We start from the raw sequence: 24,383 nt of genomic DNA, 5'->3' as shown, positions 1-24,383 counted from the left end.
ACAAAGTTTTGTAAATAAGCAAGTCATGTACCATCATTTCGGTATATATGAAAGAAGACTATATATATATCTCCTACTTTGCTCTCCAGCTGGGACTCAAAGTGGCTTAGAACGTTCTTCTGCCTTCCTCCATTTTCTCACAACCCTGTGAGGCAGCCTAAGTCGAAAGTCTGTGAAAGGTCCAAGATCACCCAGTGAGCTTCCACGGTAGAAGTGGGGATTTGAACCTGGGCCGCACAAGGTCACAGTTCATCCCTGTAGCCACTACACCGCAGCTCTGCAGCCATTGAGGACTCATGTGACATCTTTTTATGTTCCCTTCCTGAGACTACAACAACAGAAGGCACAACCAATTGCTGGGGGTGGGGGGTGGGCTTTAATTGTCCTCCAACAATTACCTACTTACCGGTACGACGTAATCCTCTTCAGGCTGGCTAGAGGGACCTCGTAGCCACACTCCTCTAAGACTTCCTGGCAGGCGATTTCCTCCAGAGAGAGCTCCGGCTTGTCTATGATGCCAGCGCAGAGCTCGTAAGTCACTCCTACCGAAGCCGGCAAATGACATTCAAGAGGATGCCAGTTCTCCGAGCAGGTTTTCTCAAAGTCTTGAGGGCAGTGCTGAGCCATGTCACTCATGTAGACCGCTGAAAACAGGCAACAAGCATACCTAGTTTCTGACATCGCAACGCATGGAGAATGAATGACCTTAGCTTAGTATTAGAGCATGCAGTTTGCATGCTAAAAGTCCCACATTCAGTACTTAGCAACCTCAGTCAAAGGATATCTGGTAGCAGCTACTAGAAGACTTTTCTGTGCCTGAGATCTTGGAGAGCCACTGCAGAGGAGACAATACTGAGCTAGGGAGACCATAAGAGCATAAGAACAGAATCACTGGAATAGAATTTGTGAGCTAATTTATGCAGAAACTCACAACTTTCATGCCAGTAGCTCACAAAGTAGAATTTTTGCTCACAAGACTCTGCAGCTTAGAGGGAACATGGACAATGGTGACCCTGGTGTAATCTATTGGGCAAACCACACAATAATCTGTTCCTTTCTCTGACCTGTATTGTCACTGCAGAATCAAGTGGCAGAATTCATAAAGCAAACCAGCCCTTGGTGTGCTTTAAAATTGTGAAGGACTTCAACGAATCTTTGATGTCTGCGTATAAATAATCTCAACCCGCTTTAATGAGGTTTGCACAACTGATTTCTGATAACCGATGAAGCAACTGATGGTGAAAAGTGCTGCTAAACAGATGGAAAGAGCTTCCATCAGCGCCAGTTCGGTGTAGTGGTTAAGTGTGCGGACTCTTATCTGGGAGAACCGGGTTTGATTCCCCGCTCCTCCACTTGCACCTGCTGGAATGGCCTCGGGTCAGTCATAACTTTCGCAGGAGTTGTCCTTGAAAGGCCAGCTTCTGGGAGAGCTCTCTCAGCCCCACCTACCTCACAGGGTGTCTGTTGTGAGGGAGGAAGGTAAAGGAGATTGTAGGCCGCTCTGAGACTCTGTCCTTGAAAGGGCAGCTGCTGTGAGAGCCCTCTAAGCCCCACCTACCTCACAGGGCGTCTGTTGAGGGGGAGGAAGGTAAAGGAGATTGTGAGCCACTCTGAGACTCTTCGGAGTGGAGGGCAGGATATAAATCCAATATCTTCATCTACCTCACAGGGTGTCTGTTGTGGGGAAGGGGAAGGTAAAGGAGATTGTGAGCCGCTCTGAGACTCTTTGGAGTGGAGGGTGGCATATAAATCCAATATCTTCATCTACCTCACAGGGTGTCTGTTGTGGGGGAGGAAAGGGGATTGTGAGCCGCTCTGAGACTCTTCGGAGTGGAGGGCGGGATATAAATCCAATATCTTCATCTACCTCACAGGGTGCCTGTTGTGAGGGGGAAGGTAAAGGAGATAGTGAGCTGCTCTGAGACTCTTCGGAGTGGAGGGCGGGATATAAATCCAATATCTTCATCTACCTCACAGGGTGCCTGTTGTGAGGGGGAAGGTAAAGGAGATAGTGAGCTGCTCTGAGATTCTTCGGAGTGGAGGGCGGGATATAAATCCAATATCTTCATCTACCTCACAGGGTGTCTGTTGTGGGGGAGGGGAAGGGAAAGGAGATTGTGAGGCGCTCTGAGACTCTTTGGAGTGGAAGGCGGGATATAAATCCAGTATCTTCATCTACCTCACAGGGTGTCTGTTGTGGGGGAGGGGAAGGTAAAGGAGATTGTGAGCCGCTCTGAGACTCTTCGGAGTGGAGGGCAGGATATAAATCCAATATCTTCATCTACCTCACAGGGTGTCTGTTGTGGGGGAGGGGAAGGTAAAGGAGATTGTGAGCCGCTCTGAGACTCTTCGGAGTGGAGGGCAGGATATAAATCCAATATCTTCATCTACCTCACAGGGTGTCTGTTGTGGGGGAGGGGAAGGTAAAGGAGATTGTGAGCTGCTCTGAGACTCTTTGGAGTGGAAGGCGGGATATAAATCCAGTATCTTCATCTACCTCACAGGGTGTCTGTTGTGGGGGAGGGGAAGGTAAAGGAGATTGTGAGCCGCTCTGAGACTCTTCGGAGTGGAGGGTGGCATATAAATCCAATATCTTCATCTACCTCACAGGGTGTCTGTTGTGGGGGAGGGGAAGGTAAAGGAGATTGTGAGCCGCTCTGAGACGCTTCGGAGTGGAGGGCAGGATATAAATCCAATATCTTCATCTACCTCACAGGGTGTCTGTTGTGGGGGAGGGGAAGGTAAAGGAGATTGTGAGCTGCTCTGAGACTCTTCGGAGTGGAATGCGGGATATAAATCCAGTATCTTCATCTACCTCACAGGGTGTCTGTTGTGGGGGAGGGGAAGGTAAAGGAGATTGTGAGCCGCTCTGAGACTCTTCGGAGTGGAGGGCAGGATATAAATCCAATATCTTTTTCTAAGTCACAGCTGACTTATGGTGACCCCATAGAGTTTTTAATGCAATGGGTTTTTTCAAAAGTGGTTCACCGTTGCCTGCCTCTGCACAGCAACCCTGGACTTCCTTGGCAGTCTTCCGTCCGAATACTAATCCGGGCCGACCTTGCTTAGCTTCCGAGATCTGATGAAATCAGTCTTGCTAGCAAATCATTAATAGCGGCACTTAGATGACAATGGAGCACTTAATGTTTGAAAACGGCTGGAGGAAAACCAATTAAAGCCATTTAGCAGAATGGAAGACAATCTGATAATACTTTTTTTTTTTTGGAAGTCAGATTTCTGCAAGATGGTTCTTCGAACACCGTCTCTTCCTTGAGGAACAACTTCTGTCTCAAGGAAACTTCCACTTGTCAGCCAACAGGCACGTTTCACAGGATTCATTGATACTTGCTTGGACGTTGGGCTGTACGGGATGTACCATGTGCACAAGGATTAGTCTTTCAGCCTGGAGTTATGAGAAGCGTGCATGTCTGTTTGGGAGGGAAAAACATTCCCTTTTGAACATACAGGACCCCATCGTGCAGACTGCCAAGTGTAATTCGCAACGGGCCTTTTGCATTAATCCAGCAACAGTTGTTGTAGTAAATACTCTTCCAAAGGAAACTCAAAGAACCACATAATACCATCAAAGGAAACACGAAGGGTTGGATTCTGTGCTACCACTCGACACCATGTTCGTGGGCAGGCTACTGAAAGACAGACCACCATTGCCCGTGGCCTTTGTTGTTAAGTTGCTAGCCTTCTTATTGGCCCAGCCTTTAAGAACAATCTGACAAGCACAAAGCCAGTTTGGTGTAGTGGTTAAGTGTGCGGACTCTTATCTGGGAGAACCGGGTTTGATTCCCCACTCCTCCGCTTGCACCTGCTGGAATGGCCTTGGGTCAGCCATAGCTCTGGCAGAGGCTGTCCTTGAAAGGGCAGCTGCTGGGAGAGCCCTCTCAGCCCCACCTACCTCACAGGATGTGTTGCGGGGGAGGAAGGTAAAGGAGATTGTGAGGCACTCTGAGACTCTTCAGAGTGGAGGGTGGGATATAAATCCAATCTCTTCATCTACCTCACAGGGTGTCTGTTGTGGGTGAGGAAGGTAAAGGAGATTGTGAGCCCCTCTGAGACTCTTCGGAGTGGAGGGTGGGATATAAATCCAATATCATCATCTACCTCACAGGGTGTCTGTTGTGGGGGAGGAAGGTAAAGGAGATTGTGAGCCCCTCTGAGACTCTTCGGAGTGGAGGGTGGGATATAAATCCAATATCATCATCTACCTCACATGGTGTCTGTTGTGGGGAAGGGGAAGGTAAAGGAGATTGTGAGCCCCTCTGAGACTCTTCGGAGTGGAGGGCAGGATATAAATCCAATATCATCATCTACCTCACAGGGTGTCTGTTGTGGGGGAGGGGAAGGTAAAGGAGATTGTGAGGCCCTCTGAGACTCTTCGGAGTGGAGGGTGGGATATAAATCCAATATCTTCATCTACCTCACAGGGTGTCTGTTGTGGGGGAGGAAGGTAAAGGAGATTGTGAGGCGCTCTGAGACTCTTCGGAGTGGAGGGCGGGATATAAATCCAATATCTTTATCTACCTCACAGGGTGTCTGTTGTGGGGGAGGGGAAGGTAAAGGAGATTGTGAGCCCCTCTAAGACTCTTCGGAGTGGAGGGTGGGATATAAATCCAATATCTTCATCTACCTCACAGGGTGTCTGTTGTGGGGGAGGAAGGTAAAGGTGATTGTGAGGCGCTCTGAGACTCTTCGGAGTGGAGGGCTGGATATAAATCCAATATCTTCTTCTTCTTCTTCAAAGGAAGCAGAGGAACAAAAGAACACAGGAGCAACAGTGCTGGATACCAATGACTCATGTAGTCCAGTGTTCTGTTTCACATGGTGGCCAACTAGGGTCCCTTCTAGTCACCAACCGGGGATGTGGGGCAGAGTTACTCCTGGGGATTCGGAGGTGGAGCCTGGGGAGGACAGGGGACCTCAGTGAGGTACAGTGCCATACAGTCCACCCTTCCAAGCAACCCTTATCTCCAAGGGAATGAGTCTCTGCTGTCTGGAGATGAGCTATAATTCCGGTTGATCCCCAGGTCCCACCTGGAGGTTGGCACCCTTGTGGGGAACTGGAGGCCTCATACTTTTTACAAGCCTGGAGTTTAGCACTAGAACAAGCTTCATCTGCTGTAATGGAATTCACTGCCACAGGAGGTGGTGGTGGCTGCCAGCATAGCCAGCTTCAAGAGGGGATTGGATATACATATGGAGCAGAGGTCCATCAGTGGCTATTAGCCACAAGGTATAGATGGAACCCTGTGGCACAGAGTGGTAAAGCTGCAGTACTGCAGCCGGAGCCCTCTGCTCACGACTTGAGTTCGATCCCGGCGGAAGCTGGGTTCACGTAGCCGGCTCCAGGTCGACTCAGCCTTCTATCCATTAGTAAAATGAGTACCCAGCTTGCTGGAGGGGAAAGTGTAGATGACTGGGGAAGACAATGGCAAACTACCCCGTAAAAGGTCTGCCGTGAAAATGTTGTGAAAGCAACATCACCCCAGAGTCGAAAACAACTGGTTCTTGCAAAGGGGACTACTTTTACTTTTATAGATGGAACTCTCTGTCTGGAGTAGTGATGCTCTGCATTCTTGGTGCTTGCGGGGGCAACAGTGGGAGGGCTTCTAGTGTCCTGGCCCCACTGACAGACCTCCTGATGGCACCTGGGTTTTTTGGCCACTGTGTGACACAGAGTGTTGGACTGGATGGGCCATTGGCCTGATCCAACATGGCTTCTCTTATGTTCTTATGTGTGACACAGAGTGTTGGACTGGATGGGCCATTGGCCTGATCCAACATGGCTTCACTTATGTTCTTAGGTTCTAACTTATGAGAGTCAGGCCTTTGTTAAGGCAGAAGAGCTGGGGCTGATAATACAAGGTGGTAACCCTACTTGGTACACTGTGCCTTGTTAAACCTTGCTATGAAAAAAAAGGGGGACAGACTGGGTTCGCCAGCTCTGGGAGATTCCTGGAGATTTGGGGGAGGAGTCTAAAGAAGGCAGGATTTAGGGAGCGGAGGATCTCAGCAGGTTATAATGCTATACGGCCCAGCCTCCAAAGCACACATTTTCTCCAGGGGAACTGATGTCTGGAGATCAGTTGTAACTCCTGGGAGACCTCCACACCTGGAGGCAGGCAATCCTAGGATGGACAGATGTTGGCAGTCCCAAGCAGCCAGGAAAAAACAGGGTTTTTTGAGACTCTGGTCTGGTTTGGCGAATTGTATAGATCTGATATACAGCACTCGCCACGGAATGGAGAAGGGCCTTGGCTCAGTGGTAATATATCTGCTTTGCATGCAAAAGGTCCCAGGTTCAATCCCAGGCATCTCCAGTTCAGTAGGCGATGTGAACCCAGATTCACATCCTTGCATGGCCCTGAAGTTCTCCAAGTCACTTGGGACCACGTGAACACCTGAAGCTGCCTTATATTGAATCAGACCATCAGTCCTTCAAGGTCAGTATTGTCTATGCAGACTTGCAGCAGCTCTTCAGGGTTCTCAGAAGTCTTTCAGACCTCATGAGAGCCAGTTTGGTGTAGTGGTTAAGTGCACAGACTCTTATCTGGGAGAACCGGGTTTGATCCCCCACTCCTCCACTTGCAGCTGCTGGAACAGCCTTAGCTCTCGCAGAGCTGTCCTTGCAAAGGCAGCTTCTGAGAGAGCTCTCTCAGAACCACCTACCTCACAGGGTGTCTGTTGTGAAGGAGGAAAGTAAAGGAGATTGTGAGCCACTCTGAGACTCTGAGATTTAAAGTATAGGGCAGGGGATAAATCCAATATCTTCTTCTTCTTTCACATAACTCACTAGCTGGTTCTTTTACCTGGAGATATTGGGGATTGAACCTGGGACCTTCTGCTTGCCAAGCGGATGATTCTACTTCCGAGCCATGGCTCCTCCCCAGAGTTGTTGCAGTTATAACACTGACCTAGGCCTAGGGAGCCCTCCTTTGAGGTGAACCTTTTTCACTGAAAGGAGGCTCTTTGGCTGGTAAAGCGCACCATTGGATTGCAACTGACTCCCAGCAAACCCGTGAAGTGCAACTCCGTGTCAAAAGATGAGCAGAGCTGTTTTGAATTCTTCTGCACAACAGCCCCCGTCTTTAGGTTCGCTGTGCATTCTGCTTTCAAGTGGGGGCAGGGGATCCCCCGGTTTGGAGGCCCTCCCTCTGCATCAGAGTCATCAAAAAGTGGGGGGGAGGGAAATGTCTGCTGGGCACTCCATTATTCCCTATGGAGACCAATTCCCATAGGGTATAATGAAAAATTGGTCCACAGGTATCTCGGAGGAGGGCTGTTTTTTGAGGTAGAGGCACCAAATTTGTAGCATAGCATTCAATGTCTCTCCTCAAAATGCCCCCCTCCCAAATTTCAAAAAGATTGAACCAGGGGGTCCAATTCTATGAGCCCCAAAAGAAGGTGCCCTTATCCTTCATTATTTCCAAAGGAGGGAAGGCATTTAAAAGGTGTGCCGCCCCTTTAAAATGTGATGGCCAGAACTCCCTTTGGAGTTCAATTATGCTTGTCACAACCTTGCTCTTGGCTCCATCCCCGAATCCTCCTGGTTCCACCCCCAAATTCTCCTGGCTCCACCTCCAAAGTCTCCAGATATTTCTTGAATTTGACCTGGCAACCCTACCTGTCTTTCTTGGTGGTCTCCCGTCCAAGTCCCGGCCCTGCTTAGCTTCTGAGCTCCAGCAAGATCGAGCTCGTCCGGGCTATTAGGTCTGCCACCTTAGACCGCTGGAAGGCTCAGTGGAATGGTTGGATCCAAGCCAATTCTTCTGGCCTCTCCCTAAAACATCCTATATGGCGTCAGTGGAATATAGAGCATAGGTTGTCGGCAAACCTGATGGGGCTCAGGCTGGAATTGACCCGCCAGGCAGCTTACAACACAGGCATTTCCCGGAAGATGGAGCGTAGTAGGTTCGTCTGGCTACGGAACGAATATTACACCACAACTATTCACAGGGCCCCCAGTTCTTTTACTGCTAAAAGACGTAACAGCTTGCTTCATGGGAGGGTTAAAAATAAAAAAAAAAGTAAAGCAAAGTGGAAAAAAACGGATTACCTGGACGGAACTGCTTCACCACAACAAAGCACTGCCGAGAAGTATTAAAGATCAGAATGGACACGCTGAGGAAGGAGAGGAAAGAAAACCAAAAAGGAAAAGATCAATGCACTCAGAAGAAGGGGGAAAAACAACAACACACCATGCTGCAGAGTCATCCCTTTTAATGGGTTTAGCATTCGCCTTAGAAGAAAGGATGAGTTAGCCATGTGAGCTAAGGAGGCCGTTATTAAATTATAGCTCTGCAAGGGAGCAGACTAATTCCGAGAGGCTAGCGCCTTCTGATCTCGGGGAGACAGGTTTTCAGAGGCGTGCTCCGGTACATGTGAAGGGTGCTCTTCTAATGGAAACAATGTACATTCGCAAAGCCAGCATTGGACCTGTGCGTGTGTGTTTGTCTTTCAACAGGCATCAGAAAAACTTGTGCCAGAATCAGGGGTCATTTTGTAAAAAAAAATAGCATAAGTCATTAGCATATGCCCCCCCCCACCAGCCAAAAGCAACCCGATGCAAGAAAGGAGAGCCTCAGGCGAGCGAGGTCTGCTTGGGCTGACTAGAGATCCAGCCAGCTCAAGAAGGCCTCGCTCACCTGGGGTTCTCCTTGGCCACCGCCCCCCATAGTCAAAAGGCCAGCAAGCCACCCGCTGCCCAAAATCACATAAAAAGTGGAGAAAGGGTGGTGTGGGCTTCTCCAGGGGTTAATGAGGGCTGCTGGGGGCATGGCACTGGTGACTGGCTGGCTGCCTGCTCTCCTAATCCAGGGATTGTTATGCAGCTGCACCTACCATTCAATGGACAAGGTAGGTGGGGAGGAAGAAGGGGAACCCTCCGAAAGGTTCAGGAGCTGTGCTCCTGTGAGCTCCTGCTGAATTCAAGGTCTGGCCGGAATCATCCACTCACAACATGTGGAACGTTACGTCTCAGCTGCATTAGTTCAAATAATAAGTTAAGAGCCCCGGCTCTGCGGAATGCCCTCTTGGAAAACATCAGGGCCCTGCGGGACCTGCCACAGTTCTGCAGGGCCTGTAAGACCGAACTGTTCCAATTCACTTTCAACGGTTAAGGGGAGGTGGCTATTATTCCACAACACTGACAATCTCACTGAACCAATACAACTGAAACCAGACCATCAGAATAACCAGAACATCAACCTGCATCTTGGACTTCTAATGATTGTAAAATGTATGGAATGATTTTATTGCATATGCTGTTTTTAATATTTTATGTTGTTTTTAACTGTTGTTAGCTGCTCCCTGAGCCCACCAAGGGAGGGTGGCATATAAATTTGATTAAACAAACAAACAAACAAACGAACAAACAAATAGCTCTGTTAATTTTGCTACCTGCCCTACTTTTGGTATCCAGGATTTCATACATGTTTTCAAAGCCCACTTTCCATAAACTCCAGTGTGAGGGAGTGGTTAAAAGCGTCAGATTTGGGGGACTCCGAGTTGTGCCATGGAAGCCCGCTGGGTGACCTTGGGCCAGTCACACTGTCTCAGCCCTGCCTACCTCACGGGGTTGTTGTGAGGATAAACTGGAGGCGAGGAGGACGATATAAAATGCTTTGGGTCCCCATTGTGGAGAAAGGTAGGGTACAAATGAATTTTCAAAAAAACAAGACCTAGTTTCTCTGCGAAGTCTCAGCCATAGTTCCCCCCCCCCCCCCAAATAAACAGCATTTGTTCATTTGGCCCTTGTGTCAAGTGAGACACATGCTTGTACATACACCTGTATGAGAAAGCAACAGAAATATTGGTATTTTATAAAATCTTATCTATTGCTTCACACTTGCACTACAGCTTTAATATGTCTTTGGTTTTGGTTTGCTTTTTTTACATGGATATATATACCCAGGGCTGTTCTGTAGAAAAAGCTCAGCAGAAACGCATTTGCATATTAGGCCGCACCCCTTACGTCACCATTGTTTCACACAGGACTTTTTTGTAGGAAAAGCCCAGCAGGAACACATTTACATATTAGGCTACGCCACCGTGCATCACCATTGTTTCACACAAGACTTTTTTTTTACAGAAAAAGCCCAGCAGGAGCCTATTTGTATATTAGGCCACAGCCCCTGACGCCAAGCCAGCCAGAACTGTATTCCTGTGCGTTCCTGCTTTAAAAAAAAAAACAGGCCCTGTATTGGTAACTTGATTCACCCTGTGCATTCTATGCACTGGGTTCTGTCAAACTCTGTGCGTTTTTAGTGCCTTCCAATTCTCTGTGTATTAGGTTTGCATCCGCAGCTTATTTGTTTTGATCATACTGCCTTTGTATTGCATCTACCTCTTGAACCCCGCCTGAAGCCGATCCTAGGATGATTTGAATAGCTGTTTTTTGTATAGGTTTCTGTCTGGGTGTGTGTGCATGTGGGATTAAAGGGTCAGATATTTTGTAAATACCGGTAGTAAGTCTACAATTGTAGTTAAACTTTAAAATTTTTAACAAAACGATGCTGAAAAAAATACCTATTGCAAAAGAAGTATTGGTATTCTTTCTTTCTATCTATCTATCTATCTATCTATCTATCTATCTATCTATCTATCTATCTATCTATCTATCTATCTATCTATCCATCCATCCTTCCTTGCACAGCTCACGGTGGCTCATAATATTAAGATAATACATAAAATAGGTTACATAAAAACTTAAAACCAAGACTGAAAACCACAATTTAGGAGTGCTTTAATTAAATGCAGTTCTCACTGAAACTGTCTTTAGCTGCCTCCTGAAGACGGATAGGGAAGGCCCCCCTCCAGATGCAAATCCCTGGGGAGGTTGTTCCATAATCGTGGGGCTGCCCAGATGAAAGGCCTCCTTTGGATGACTTGAAAGCAGAATGCAAAAGCCATTTTTTAGATTAGCTTTGTCCCCCCGTCCCTCCCTTGAATGTTAAATGTTTCCAGTATCTCTCAGGGCATTGTGACAGAATTTCTTTTGAGGTTGGTCCTCTTTATGAAATTGGCCACGAGATCCCTTTATGAAATTGGCCATCAAGGGGTCCAAGCTATCCAGCACTACCATGCATCCATATTGCTTATAGCTTAGGCTGAGAATGAAGGTCAGCAGAAAGTGGGTGAAAGGTAAGAGCTATCTGAGGGCAACCTTAGCCTTATATGGTATGAGCAGGAACCGGAAAGAGTGAAGATAACTGACCATTTGCAAATGCAGCTGGGAGTTCTGGAATGTAGTTGACGTATAGAATCATAGAGTTGGAAGGGATCTCCAGGGTCATCTAGTCCAACCCCCTGCACAATGCAGGAAACTCACAAACACCTCCCCCTAAATTCACAGGATCTGCATTGCTGTCAGATGACCATCTAGCCTCTGTTTAAAAACCTCCAAGGAAGGAGAGCCCACCACCTCCCGAGGAAGCCTGTTCCACTGAGGAACCACTCTAACGGCCAGGAAGTTCTTCCTAATGTTGAGCCGGAAACTCTTTTGATTAAATTTCAACCCACTGGTTCTGGTCCTACCTTTTGGGGCCACAGAAAACAATTCCACACCATCCTCTATAGGACAGCCCTTCAAGTACTTGGTGATCATATCATCTCTCAGCCGCCTCCTCTCCAGGCTAAACATCCCCAGCTCCTTCAACCTTTCCTCATAGACCCCTCACCATCTTTGTTGCCCTCCTCTGGACCCATTCCAGCTTGTCTATATCCTTCTTAAAATGTGGCACCCAGAAATGAACACAATACTTACCAGAGTAGAGTAAAGCGATACCATCACATGACGTGATCTGGACACTATACTTTTGTTGAAACAGCCCAAAATTGCATTTGCCTTTTTAGCCACCACATCACACTGTTGAGTCATGTTCAGTGTATATGATAAGATGATGATGAAATAGAGATAAGTGATAAAGTTACCGGTGGGAAAGCCTTTATAAACCTTGACATTTTGTGCAGAAGTTGCTGATCTACACTAGAGACAGGAGACTGTCTCTATGCTGGTCATGCCAAACTAATTGGGACTTGGGACTTAGACTCTAACCGGCAAAATGTAGACTAACAGGGTGAAGTACCTAGAATAGGGACTTAGACTTTTCATAGAAGTTATGACTATAGAACTATGCTTAACTATATTCTAACTGTGTTAGTATTCTGAAACTGCACTAATGTTATCTATTGCTTTGCTTTTCTATATATTATTAAGCCTTCTGTCTGGAGAGAAGAAACTTGGAGTCTAACAGAGCTTATCTGTATGGTCCTGAAACTTATCAGTGTGTATGTATAAGCCTTCTGGAAACTGCTGGTTGTTTTGGTTACTGAGGTGTACAAAAGTAAATCCCGCCTCAGGCATTGAAGGAGCCACCTCGAGAAATATTAAATGGACTATATAAAGCCATTGTTTCCTTACCAGGGGGTTAACCTGATGGTTGCTGCAATGTGCAAACAAATTCTAAACCTGGGGTGTCAAACTGAGGTGGCCTGAGGGCTGGATCAGGTCCTCAGAGAGCTCCTATCAGGCCCATGAGCAACTCACTGTCATCTGCTTCTGTCTCTTTCTCTTGCTTCCTTCTGCATCACACAAGAGCTACAGAACAAAGCCTCTATTTTCTCCATTGGCTGTCCAGAACACAAAGCAACTTATTTACAAAAGCTCACAATGCCCAGCCATTTCATGTTTTCCCCTGAGTCTTAGGCTCAAAGCATGAGATTTCTGTAATGAATGTCAATAAGTCAAAAGCAGGTTTACGACTTACAGATACACACCCAAACAACACCTGAACAGCATACTCAAGATTGCTACAGCACAGACATTGTCTCCAGATTTTAATGCAGAAATTCAGAGCAAGAGATGTCAGTTATCAGAAACTGTTAAATAAACAAACTATTGCAAGAGTGCTAATCTTTTATGCATATTTTAAGTTTTTTAAAAAATCTGTAATTGTGTTTGTCTGCGTCATTTATAAAGTTTATATTTCCACTATGTGGCATCACATTTTATGATACACACGGCCCAGCCTGACAAGGGCTCATTTATGTCGGATCCAGCCCTCATAATAAATGATTTTGACACCCCTGTTCACAACATTCAGGATCAGGGCCAAAGTCAGCAGTCAGTCAGCCCTCAAACAGAGCGTAACGTATTCATCGTCATGGCATCGTTTCCCCAGACCCTATGAGCGCTGGGATCATTTATCATTTGGTGAGTCATAAGGTTTCTTCGTATGACTGGTTACGGCTAGATCGCGTGCAGTGTGGTGGCTAAGAAACCACTAGTGCTGTTTTAAGGTAGAGTTGTGATACGTGCACGTAAAGACGTGTCAGCTCGACAGAGAAGACCTGTTCGCACGAGTCATATAATTCACTGAAATCCCATTGTCTAATTTGATTATCAGCTGCAATGCAGATACCTTGGCAAAAGTAACCAAATGTTTAAAAGCAATGTTATAAACTCCTACTCTGGAACAAAGTTTGAGTCCAGTGGCTCTTTAAGAACAACAAAGTTAAATTCTGGGTATAACCTCCTGTGTCTGAGAGCCAGTTTGGTGTAGTGGTTAAATGCAAGGACTCTTATCTAGGAGAACAGGGTTTGATTCCCCACTCCTCCACTTGCACCTGCAGGAATGGCTTTGGGTTAGCCATAGCTCTCATAAGAGTTTTCCTTGAAAGGGTAGCTGCTAGGAGAGCTCTCTCAGCCCCACCCACCTCACAGGGTGTCTGTTGTGGGGGTAGGAGATAAAGAAGAATGTAAGCCGCTCTGAGACTCTGATTCAAAGAGAAGAGCGGGGTATAAATCTGCAGTCTTCTTCTGTACCTCCCCATTTGGGCAGAGGCTGCAGCTCAGTGGAATAGCCTTGCATGCAGAAGGTCCCTGTGGAGGTGAAGTGGGTGGAAGCCAAGTACAGGGCTTTTTCAGTGGTGGCTCCTCACATATGGAATGCCCTCTCCCTTGAGATTCATCTGTTGCCTACTCTCTTTTGAGTGCTGGGCCAGAACACTTCTTTATACCCAGGCTTTAAAAAACAACAACAATGTATTAAAAACAAACAACATAAATAACTCATTCCACAATTAAGAAGTGAGGGGGACAAAATAACACTAATCACCCCAAACTGTATAGCTGCCAAAAGTCGGACAAAAAGTCCCCATGTTTCTTATAAAATCTCTCTTCTGGAACACATTATACACTTTTATAACTAGGTTCTAATCTTTCCAGCATTCTGTGTGTGCACCCAGGCTTCTAACCAAGGGATTAGATCTGTTAAAGTTGTGGTTACAGTCTGCTTCTAGCTGGAGGACTGTATTACAAGCATCATGTCAGGCTGCTATTTTATACCTTGATCTGAATGGCCTGGGCTAGCCTGTTCTCACCAGAACCTGGAAGCTAAGCAAGTTCAGCCCTGGTTATTATTTGGATGGGAGACCACCAAGGAAGTCTAGGGTGGCTTTGCAGAAGCAGGCAATGGCAAGCCACCTCCAAAGGTCTCTTGCCTTGAAAACCTTACTGGGTCAGCTGTGACTTAACAGCACTTTCCGCCACCTAGCTGGGTTTTTAATGTCTTTATGACGTGGTCAACGTTACTCCTATTTATGCCAATTGTATGATTTTTGCCGCATTCTACTTTACGAACTGCCTCAAATAAGTATCTGGAGATTTTGCATTTTGTAAATGAATAAACCCAGAGTATCATTGAGCATCAAAAGATCAACAGACTAATTTTGGCGGATGAAGCTTCTGTTCTAGGGTTGCCAAGTCCCCTGTGGTCTCCGGCAGGGGCCTTTTTTTGTGCATGCGGCGCAATGACATCACCCGCAAGTGACGTCATCATACCGGCGACTGGGGACTTATACTTATTGTACCATAGAGCTTCCCCTCCCAAATTGCTAGAGTGTCTGGGAAAACCATAGAGTTTGTCCTGGAAATGCCTAGAATGGCTAGTGTGCAATGTCACCGGCGCGATGGCATCGCTTGTGGGTGATGTCGCTGTGCCGGTGATGTCGGGGGAGGTTCCCCCCGCTGGCCCAATGTGGGCTGGCGAGTTGGGAACCTTCAGCGCGGGAGAACCCCCCGCCCAGCTCGGGGGCTTGGCAGCCGTAGCCTGTTCCGAAGTGTCCCCATTCAGGGGCCATGGGGAAGAAGGGCTGAACTAGAGAGCGCTGAGACTTTCCTCACCGATAGGCTATGAAAATGGTTCACTGGAGGTTTTCAAACAGAGGCTAGATGGCCACCTGACAGCAATGCGGATTGTGTGAACTGAGGCAGATCATGAGCGGAAGAGCAGGAATCAGTGCTTAGTTCTTGTGGCCCTTTCTAACACGCCTAGAGAAATGCTAGATTGCCACTTTGGGGTCAGGAAGCCATTTTCTCCAGTCCATCTTGGCCAGGGATCCTGGAGGGGTTTCTGCCATCTTTTGGGTATGGAACAAAAAGCAAAAAGCCCCACGTGAAACCAGCTTCAATATCAAATTACATAAACAAGAAAAACCATTCATATATAAATAATTGTATTTAACCCACATATATTGCTTTCATCAAAACAACCATAATACTCAGTCCCTAGAACAAAAGGAAGCGTTTACACCGAGAGTTCTTTTCTTTTATATGGTAAAATTGTCCAGCTTTTCCATGTAATCCTGGTGTGATATTCCAAATGATGAATGTCTCTCAATGGATGCAGTCAAATAATTCAATTTTCAAAGAGGAAAGGGACAAGGTTGTACTAATACCCTTGTTTCGGAAAAAGCTTTTTCAAGCTATAAAAGACCTCTTAGCAGAGAGCTTCTTCAAGCTGCAAGACACCTCTTGGTAGAGAGCTTATTCAAGCTGGAATAGACATCTTAACAGAGAGCTTCTTCAAGCTGCAATAAACCTCTTAGCAAATTCTTAAAGCAAAGGCAATCATAGCCCAAATGTTTTCTAACTGAACACCCAAAGGTGCTCTTTTGGGTATGGAGCAGGGGTCACTGGGGATGTGTGTGAGGGGGAGGTATTTGCGAATTTCCTGCCTTGTGCAGGGGGTGACTAGATGACCCTGGAGGTCCCTTCCAACGCTGATCCTGTACTCCCATCACAATTAGAGAAGTGACGTCTGGTTCCTGCATAGCTCAAGAAGAGACCCCAAAACCTGACATGGGATTGGATCCCAAGGATCTATTCTAATGGTGATGCCTTCCCCTTGTCACCAGGGCCAGCCCTAGACTGTCTGGCACCCTAGGCAAGGCTAACTTCTGCCCCCCCCCGCACTGATAACATCACTAGTCACATGGGAGATGCCCAATTTGGTGCTCCCAGAAGGCTGGTGCCCTAGGCAATTGCCTAGCTTGCCTAGTGGCAGTGCCGGCCCTGCTTGTCACAGGAATCGTCCCCTCATGCAGGAGGCCAGCAAACAGCCTCTTCCCGCTTGGACCAGAGAAAAGCGCTGCCATTAGCAGAATGGGACCCAATCTGTGACAACGATCACAGGACACCGACTTGCTCTTCAGCACAAAGCCAAATAGAGTTTAGATGGGGCAAATTTATGAGCTGTGGGGGGAGGAAGGGCATGGGGGAGGATTAAGAGAAGCCAATGGCCCATCCAGTCCAACACTCCGTGTCACACAGTAGCCAACAAAACCAAGTGCCATCAGGAGGTCCATCAGTGGGGCTAGAAGCCCTCCCACTGTGCCCACCCAAGCACCAAGAATATAGAGCATCGCTGCCCCAGACAGAGAGCTCCAACAATAGGCTGTGGCTAATAGCCACTGATGGACCTCTGCTCCATATGCTTATCCAATCTCGTCTTGAAGCTGTCTATGATGGCAGCCACCACCACGTCCTGTGGCAGTGAATTCCACGTGTTAATCACCCTTTGGGTGAAGAAGTACTTCCTTTTATCAATTCTAACCTGACTGCTCAGCAATTTCATTGAATGCCCACGAGTTCTTGTATTGTGAGAAAAGGAGAAAAGTACTTTTTCTCTCTATCCCATGCATAATCTTGTAAACCTCTATCATGTCACCCCGCAGTCGACGTTTCTCCAAGCATTGGAGGCATGCTCAGAGGCAGAGCATCTGGGTTGCACGCAGAAGGTCCGAGGTTCATTCCCCAGCACCCCTAGTGGGAAGATCAAGCAGAAAGTGATGTGAAAAGATCTTTCTCTGCCTGAGAGTCCAGTCTGTATAAACAAGGATGACCTCGAGAGACCAATGGTCATGGGAGGAGCTCTGGCTTAGTGGTAGAACATCTGGTTTCCATGTAGAAGGTCCCCGGTTCAATTCTTACAAAAAATAGTTGACATTTCCCACTTTTTTTTTTAGACAGAAGCGGCTGCATGTATCCCACTTTTGCGTTCCAGCTCTTTTCAATGCAATGTCTTCTTTGTGATATATTCTCTGACACAAACATTTCATTAGCCAACGTATGTTTCTCTGTTTCCGTGACAGCTTGACAACTACCTAAGCATGCGTTTCGATTGACCCTCTGCCCTAATAATCAGTAGAAACCTAGGATGGAGAATGTAAATCCAGACGCTGGGTTTAACCATCCATTTGCTTGGTGCAAATCATATTTTTTGTCTTAAATTCCTCATCGGGAACAGTGATGTGCAATACACTCTCTAAGCTGTGGAGTCCCGCAAGCAAAAATTCTACTTTACAAGCTACTGGCATTAAAGTTGTGAGCCACTGCATAAATTAGTTTGCTCGGGGGCTGTTTTTCCGGAGCTGATAAAAATGTGTGAGCTGGAGGCTAAAAAACTGTGAGCTAGCTCACACTAACTCAGCTTAGAGGGAATGCCGGCAATGCGCCTTCACAATTTTGAGGGACGGTAGCAGTCCCTCCATGGACCTGGTGCCTTTCCACTTAATCACCTTTTAATAAAAATAAATTCTAATGTTCCATCCATTGCACTTTAATAATCTCCTTATCTCGGAGAGCCAGTTTGGTGTAGTGGTTAAGTGTGCGGACTCTTATCTGGGAGAACCAGGTTTGAGTCCCCACTCCTCCACTTGCACCTGCTGGCATGGCCTTGGGTCAGCCATAGCTCTGACAGAGGTTGTCCTTGAAAGGGCAGCTGCTGTGAGAACCCTCTCAGCCCCACCCACCTCACAGGGTGTCTGTTGTGGGGGAGGAAGGTAAAGGAGATTGTAAGCCTCTCTGAGTCTCTGATCCAGAGAGAAGGGCGGGGTTTAAATCTGCAATTCTTCTTCTTCTTCTCTCTTTGTCTTTCTGTAGCAATGCTCCCTTGAAGCCATGGAGTTTTGTGAGCAAAAATATTACTTTGTGAGCTACTGGCACTAAAGTTGCGAGTGAGCAATTTGGCTACTGCATAAGTAAGTGTGCTCTGGGGCCCTCCTTCCTGAGCAGAGACAAAAATGTGTGCGCCGAAGGCTAAAAAACTGTGAGCTAGCTCACACTAACTCAGCTTAGAGGGAACACCGCTCTGTAGTGTTTCCATTTGGAGAAGAGGTGGTGGACATTTCTGCTGACTCCTCGATCCCATTACATACTCATAGCCTATTCCTAGCATTCAGTCCCTTTCTCCTGCTCAAACATCAGTCAGGACAGAAGACAAGTGCAGGCTGGGTTGGCAACATCCTCAAAAGCTCAGGGTTACCAACCCAATATGTGGGATGCCATTAACTCCCATGCTATACAAAAAGCCAATGCTCACAACCCAAAACGCTGCAAAATTAAAGCCAATTTTATATCTAGTATGCACAAATAAACCACATGAATTCAAAAGCAACACAGTTGCAGTTTTGAAACACTGCTGACTCGAACTGATACTTGCAGATTGTGCCATTCCACTGCTTGCAACAAATGTCCGTTTTTAAAGAGCTGCCGCTCTATTCCTTCACGTCCTTCCTGTGCGTGGAATATGGCGACTGATGACACAGTTCTTAATAGTTGATGGTAAGTTCAGTCATTATTGTTTCCAAGATGAGAATAGCGCAACGGTGAACTGGTAATCATTCCGTTTCCCACAAACGCTTCGACTGGCGCATATCCATTGCTTGGAACAAACTTTCTGATTTCCCCAGTGAGCTAGCACCGGCGGTCAGCGGGTGCTCTTTAAAAACGGATATTTGTCGCCAGCAGTGGAACGGCATGATCTACAAGTATCGTATATTGGCCACTGTGTGACACAGAGTGTTGGACTGGAGGGGCCTTTGGCCTGATCCAACATGGCTTCTCTTATGTTCTTATGTGTGACACAGAGTGTTGGACTGGATGGGTCATTGGCCTGATCCAACATGGCTTCTCTTATGTTCTTATGTGTGACACAGAGTGTTGGACTGGAGGGGCCTTTGGCCTGATCCAACATGGCTTCTCTTATGTTCTTATGTGTGACACAGAGTGTTGGACTGGATGGGCCACTGGCCTGATCCAACATGGCTTTTCTTAGGTTCTTATGTGTGACACAGAGGGTTGGACTGGATGGGTCATTGGCCTGATCCAACATGGCTTCTCTTATGTTCTTATGTGTGACACAGAGTGTTGGACTGGAGGGGCCTTTGGCCTGATCCAACATGGCTTCTCTTATGTTCTTATGTGTGACACAGAGTGTTGGACTGGATGGGTCATTGGCCTGATCCAACATGGCTTCTCTTATGTTCTTATGTGTGACACAGAGTGTTGGACTGGAGGGGCCTTTGGCCTGATCCAACATGGCTTCTCTTATGTTCTTATGTGTGACATAGAGTGTTGGACTGGAGGGGCCTTTGGCCTGATCCAACATGGCTTCTCTTATGTTCTTATGTGTGACACAGAGTGTTGGACTGGATGGGCCATTGGCCTGATCCAACAGGGCTTTTCTTAGGTTCTTATGTGTGACACAGAGGGTTGGACTGGATGGGTCATTGGCCTGATCCAACATGGCTTCTCTTATGTTCTTATGTGTGACACAGAGTGTTGGACTGGATGGGCCGTTGGCCTGATCCAGCATGGCTTCTCTTATGTTCTTATGTGTAACACAGTGGTTGTTTTCGCACTCACCTCCAGCCGGCGCGACCCCCCTCTTCACCGCGCAGGATCTGCGCGGATTTCGCACTAAATGCCGCGGAGCAGCCTTTTGCACCGGAAACTCCCGGCGCAAAAGCCGCTCAAACGTAAACTGCCAAAAAGCAGTTTCCGTTTGCGCGGCTTTTGCGACGGGAGTTTCCGGCGCAAAAGGCTGCTCCGCGGCATTTAGTGCGAAATCCGCGCAGATCCTCGCAGTGAAGAGGGGGGTCACGCCGGCTGGAGGTGAGTGCGAAAACGACCAGAGTGTTGGACTGGATGGGCCATTGGCCTGATCCAACATGGCTTCTCTTATGTTCTAATCAGTTCGAGTCAACAGTGTTTCAAAACTGCAACTGTGTTGCTTTTGAATTCATGTGGTTTATTTGTGCATACTAGATATAAAATTGGTTTTAATTTTGCGGCGTTTTAGTCGTGAGCATTGGCTTTTTGTATAGTTCAGGTTATACATGACCTTCTCCTTGACTTACATCGCTGTAATTGTGGGGACATTAACTCCCATGCAGCAAATACAAAATGTCATGAGGAGGAGGAGTTGGTTTTATACTTCACTCTTTACTACCTAAAGGAGTCTTGGAGCAGCTCACAATCACCTTCTCTTCCTCTCCCCACAACAGACACTCCGTAAGGTAGGTGGGGCTGAGAAAGCTTTGAGAGGACCATGATTGGCCCAAGGTCGCTCAGTTGGCTTCATGTGGAGCAGAAGTGGGGTCTCAAACCCGGTTCTCCAGACCAGAATCCGCTGCTCTTAACCGCTACACCAAACCGGCTTTTTTGGAGACATGTTGGCTGCTAACAGACGGTCAGTTTAGGGTGGGTGGGAGGCATTCTGAATTGGGCCAGCTCAAAAAGAGCCGTCCTGAAGCCTCCACATGCTCCCCAGCAAGGCGCCTGTATCCTGTCTGCGAGGCGGCTGGGCACCTCCAGACGCAGAGACACCTCAGAAGCCAGACCACTCTTTCTTCCCGCAACAAGTTAAGCCCTCAAGCGCTCCTGACAGTTTTTAAGGGGGGGGGGGAGGAAAGGTGGAAGCAGCTTGGTGCAGCTTGGTGCTTTCACACAGTCAAGTCGCCTCGCATCCGCCCTGCTGCTTCCAGATGGCAAAGAGGCGACTGGTGGCCAGCTCAAAGACTTTCAAAGTGGTAGCTTTTTGAGCTACTCTGTGGAGCCTGGAGGACGGGGTGAGAATGGGATAGGGACGGGCGGCAGATGCTGCCGTCTGGAGGGGTTTTTTGGAGTCGATTTCAGCAGTGTCTCTGAGTTGGCCCAAAGTGCTGGTCTGTAATCAACCTGTCAGAGGGGGGCACAATCCATGTCAATGCACTGATATCAGGGTTTCCTAGCTTCCCATTTGGGGAGAGGTTACAGCTCGGTGGAAGAGGCTTGCATGCAGAAGGTCCCAGGTTCAATCGCAGACATCTCCAGGTAAAAAGGACCAGGCAGCAAATGATGAGAAAGACCTCTTACTTTCCAGAGAGCTGCTGCCAGTCTGAGTACAGAAGACAGACTTTAATAGACTGATGATCTGCTTCAGAATAAGACAGCTCTCTCTGTGTGTGCCTGTGTGAGAAGTGCTGTCAAGTTGCTTCAGACTTATGGAGACCCTATGAATTAATGTCCTCCAAAATGTCTTTTTATTAACAGCCTTGGTCAGCTCTTGCAGACTGAGGGCCCTGGCTTCCTTTATTGAGTCCATCCATCTTATGTTGGGTCTTCTTTCTTTCAGCCTTCAACTTTTCCTAGTGTTATTGTCTTTTCCAGTGCCTTTTGCCTTCTTATAGCCAGTTTGGTGTAGTGGTTAAGTGTGCAGACTCCTATCTGGGAGAACCGGGTTTGATTCCCCACTCCTCCACTTGCACCTGCTGGAATGGCCTTGAGTCAGCCATAGTTCTCGTAGGAGTTATCCTTGAAAGGGCAGCTTCTGGGAGGGCTCTCTCAGCCCCACCTACCTCACAGGCTGTCTGTTATGGGGGAAGAAGATAAAGGAGATTATAAGCCACTCTGAGGCTCTGTTTCAGAAAGAAGGGCGGGGTTTAAATTTACGGTCTTCTTCTTACTATTGTAGTATAACCAAAGTACAATAGCCTTAGCTTAGTCATTTTAGCTTCTAAGGAGAATTCACGCTTGATTTGATCTAGAACCCACTCATTTGTCTCTTTGGTGGTCCAGGGTGTCCATAAAGCTCTCCTCCAATGCCACCTTTGAAACAAATCAACTTTCTTCCTGTCAGCTTTCAGTGGGACATGCCTCTGAGTAAACACGTACAGAGCATTGCACTGCAATTACTGAACGCATTTCAACTTCTTCCCCAGTTTCCTTCTTTTCCCACAGAACCCAACCTCCCAACTCCGGACAAAATAATCCACCACAACCATTTTCCGAAGTTTTCTGCAGAAAGGATGAGCTATTTCATGGGGTTCTTCTAAAATATATGTGACACAACCACCACAACACTGTTTGTGATAAATAATCAGTGCATGAAATGAAGCATTTCATGTGGATGAGAAAGAAACAATAAGTTAAAAACTGGGTTAACATGCGTCAAGTAACGGAAGAATAGGTTATTATTTTTCCTAAGATTCAGTCTCTTCGAGAAGTGTTCGGAACAGATGGAACAATCAGAGAACCAAGCTGTCAAAGTTAAGGAACAAGATCAATTTAAGCTTGAATGAAATAGTGTTGTCATTACAACTGTCTCCTTTCTGTGCCATCTTGAGACAACAGGGAACACTGGAACATCAAAGATTGGCGAAGCTTACCAAATTAATCTGCACAAAAACAAAATTAGTCAGCAATTCAAGTAGCAACCTGATTTTCTCAAAAGCTGACAAAAGAGACAAAAAAATGAATTTTGCTTTCTCTCAGATAGCTATAGGAGGATTCAGAGAAATTTGGTTTCCCTTACGGAGAGTGAAACCTTGGTTGGATGGAAGTAATCAAGAAATATTAGGCAAATGAAGGTTTCAGAAAAACTGAAAGCACCTTGAAAAATTATTTTCTCTTGTTAATCTTCTCTGGTTAGACCTCACTTAGAGTATTGTGTTCAGTTTTGGGCACTACAATTTAAGAAAGATAGAGACATGTCCAGAGGAGGGCAACAAAGATGGTGAGGGGTCTGGAGCCCAAATCCTATGAAGAAAGGCTGAAGGAGCTGGGGATGTTTAGCCTGGAGAGGAGACGACTGAGAGGTGACATAATCACCATCTTCAAGGACTTGAACGGTTGTGTCATATATGGAGGATGCTGCCAAGTTGTTTTCAGTTGCCCCAGGTCAGTCCAGAACCAATGGGCTGAAACTAAATCAGAAAAGTTTTTGACTAAATATTAGGAAGAACTTCCTGACAGATAGAGCGGTTCCTCAGTGGAACAGGCTTCCTCGGGAGGTGGTGAGCTCTCCTCCTTTGGAGGTTTTTTTAAACAAGAGACTAGATGGCCATCTGACAGCGATGCTGATTCTGTGAACTTAGGGGGAGGTGTTTGTGAATTTCCTGCATTGTGTGGGGGGGTTGGATTAGATGACCCTGGAGGTCCCTGTGGTTCTAGAATAGATGCTGCATGAATTCCAGTTCACCAGGATTTGGTCAACGATAAATGGGTGGAGTGGATTTCATCATTACAAGATGCACACAAGTGGGTTAAAAGCTTATTAAAAACAGAGAATCCAGCGATGGTTTCCCTATATTGTATGGCAACATAATGCACAAAAGATTAGTGCCTGACCAAGGCATTATGTTATCAGAATGCCAAAACAGAACACAAGAACAGGAAAAGAGTAGACTTTCCTTGGAATGTATGAGGTCTATACAAGAATTTAATCTGAAATTGACATCAAACGGCCCCGAACAATAGGTCTCATGTGCAAACATGCCAAAAATGCATACAATTTGTTTTTGTTCTCGCTCCCTCCCAGGAGAATTTAAACAGTCAACAAAACCATGCTTCAGGTACAATGGGATGCTGATAGCTTTGTGAATAATGACACAGCCTGGAGAAACGGTCTGAAGGAAGACTTCTGCTGCTGATGTGGGTGCCCCAATTTGCATACGGGGCTCCCCGCTTGCAAAGACTTGTTCTAAGAAGGGAGCACAGCTATATGCTTATCAAGGCAGAGAAAGAAGTACTTTTCTCCCTCTCTCACAATACGAGAACTCGTGGACATCAACGAAATTGCTGAGCAGTCGGGTTAGAACGGATAAAAGGAAGTACTTCTTCACCCAAAGGGTGATTAACACATGGAATTCACTGCCACAGGAGGTGGTGGCGGCTACAAGCATAGCCAGCTTCAAGAGAGGATTGGATAAACATCTGGAGCAGAGGTCCATCAGTGATATTAGCCACAGTGTATTGTTGGAACTCTCTG

The 24,383-nt window shown here is 46.8% G+C and overlaps 1 protein-coding gene across 2 annotated transcripts in view; it reads right to left on the bottom strand.

The window, feature by feature from the left end:
- The window catches only part of NUDT14 (nudix hydrolase 14), a 108,810-nt gene that overhangs the window by 8,323 nt on the left and 76,104 nt on the right, over nt 1-24,383 (bottom strand). For both annotated transcript variants that reach the window (XM_060261908.1, XM_060261909.1), the window contains exons 3-4: nt 8,069-8,133; nt 407-644 (exon numbers count right to left, since the gene is read on the bottom strand). In XM_060261908.1, the coding sequence (XP_060117891.1) occupies nt 407-644; nt 8,069-8,133 (303 nt within the window). The remainder of the gene's footprint in view (nt 1-406; nt 645-8,068; nt 8,134-24,383) is intronic.

This window comes from Heteronotia binoei, chromosome 21 (assembly GCF_032191835.1).
Source record: "Heteronotia binoei isolate CCM8104 ecotype False Entrance Well chromosome 21, APGP_CSIRO_Hbin_v1, whole genome shotgun sequence".
Classification (NCBI taxonomy): domain Eukaryota; kingdom Metazoa; phylum Chordata; class Lepidosauria; order Squamata; family Gekkonidae; genus Heteronotia; species Heteronotia binoei.
The sequence above is the reverse complement of the archived record's forward strand: the minus strand, read 5'-3'. Positions and strand labels throughout refer to the sequence as shown.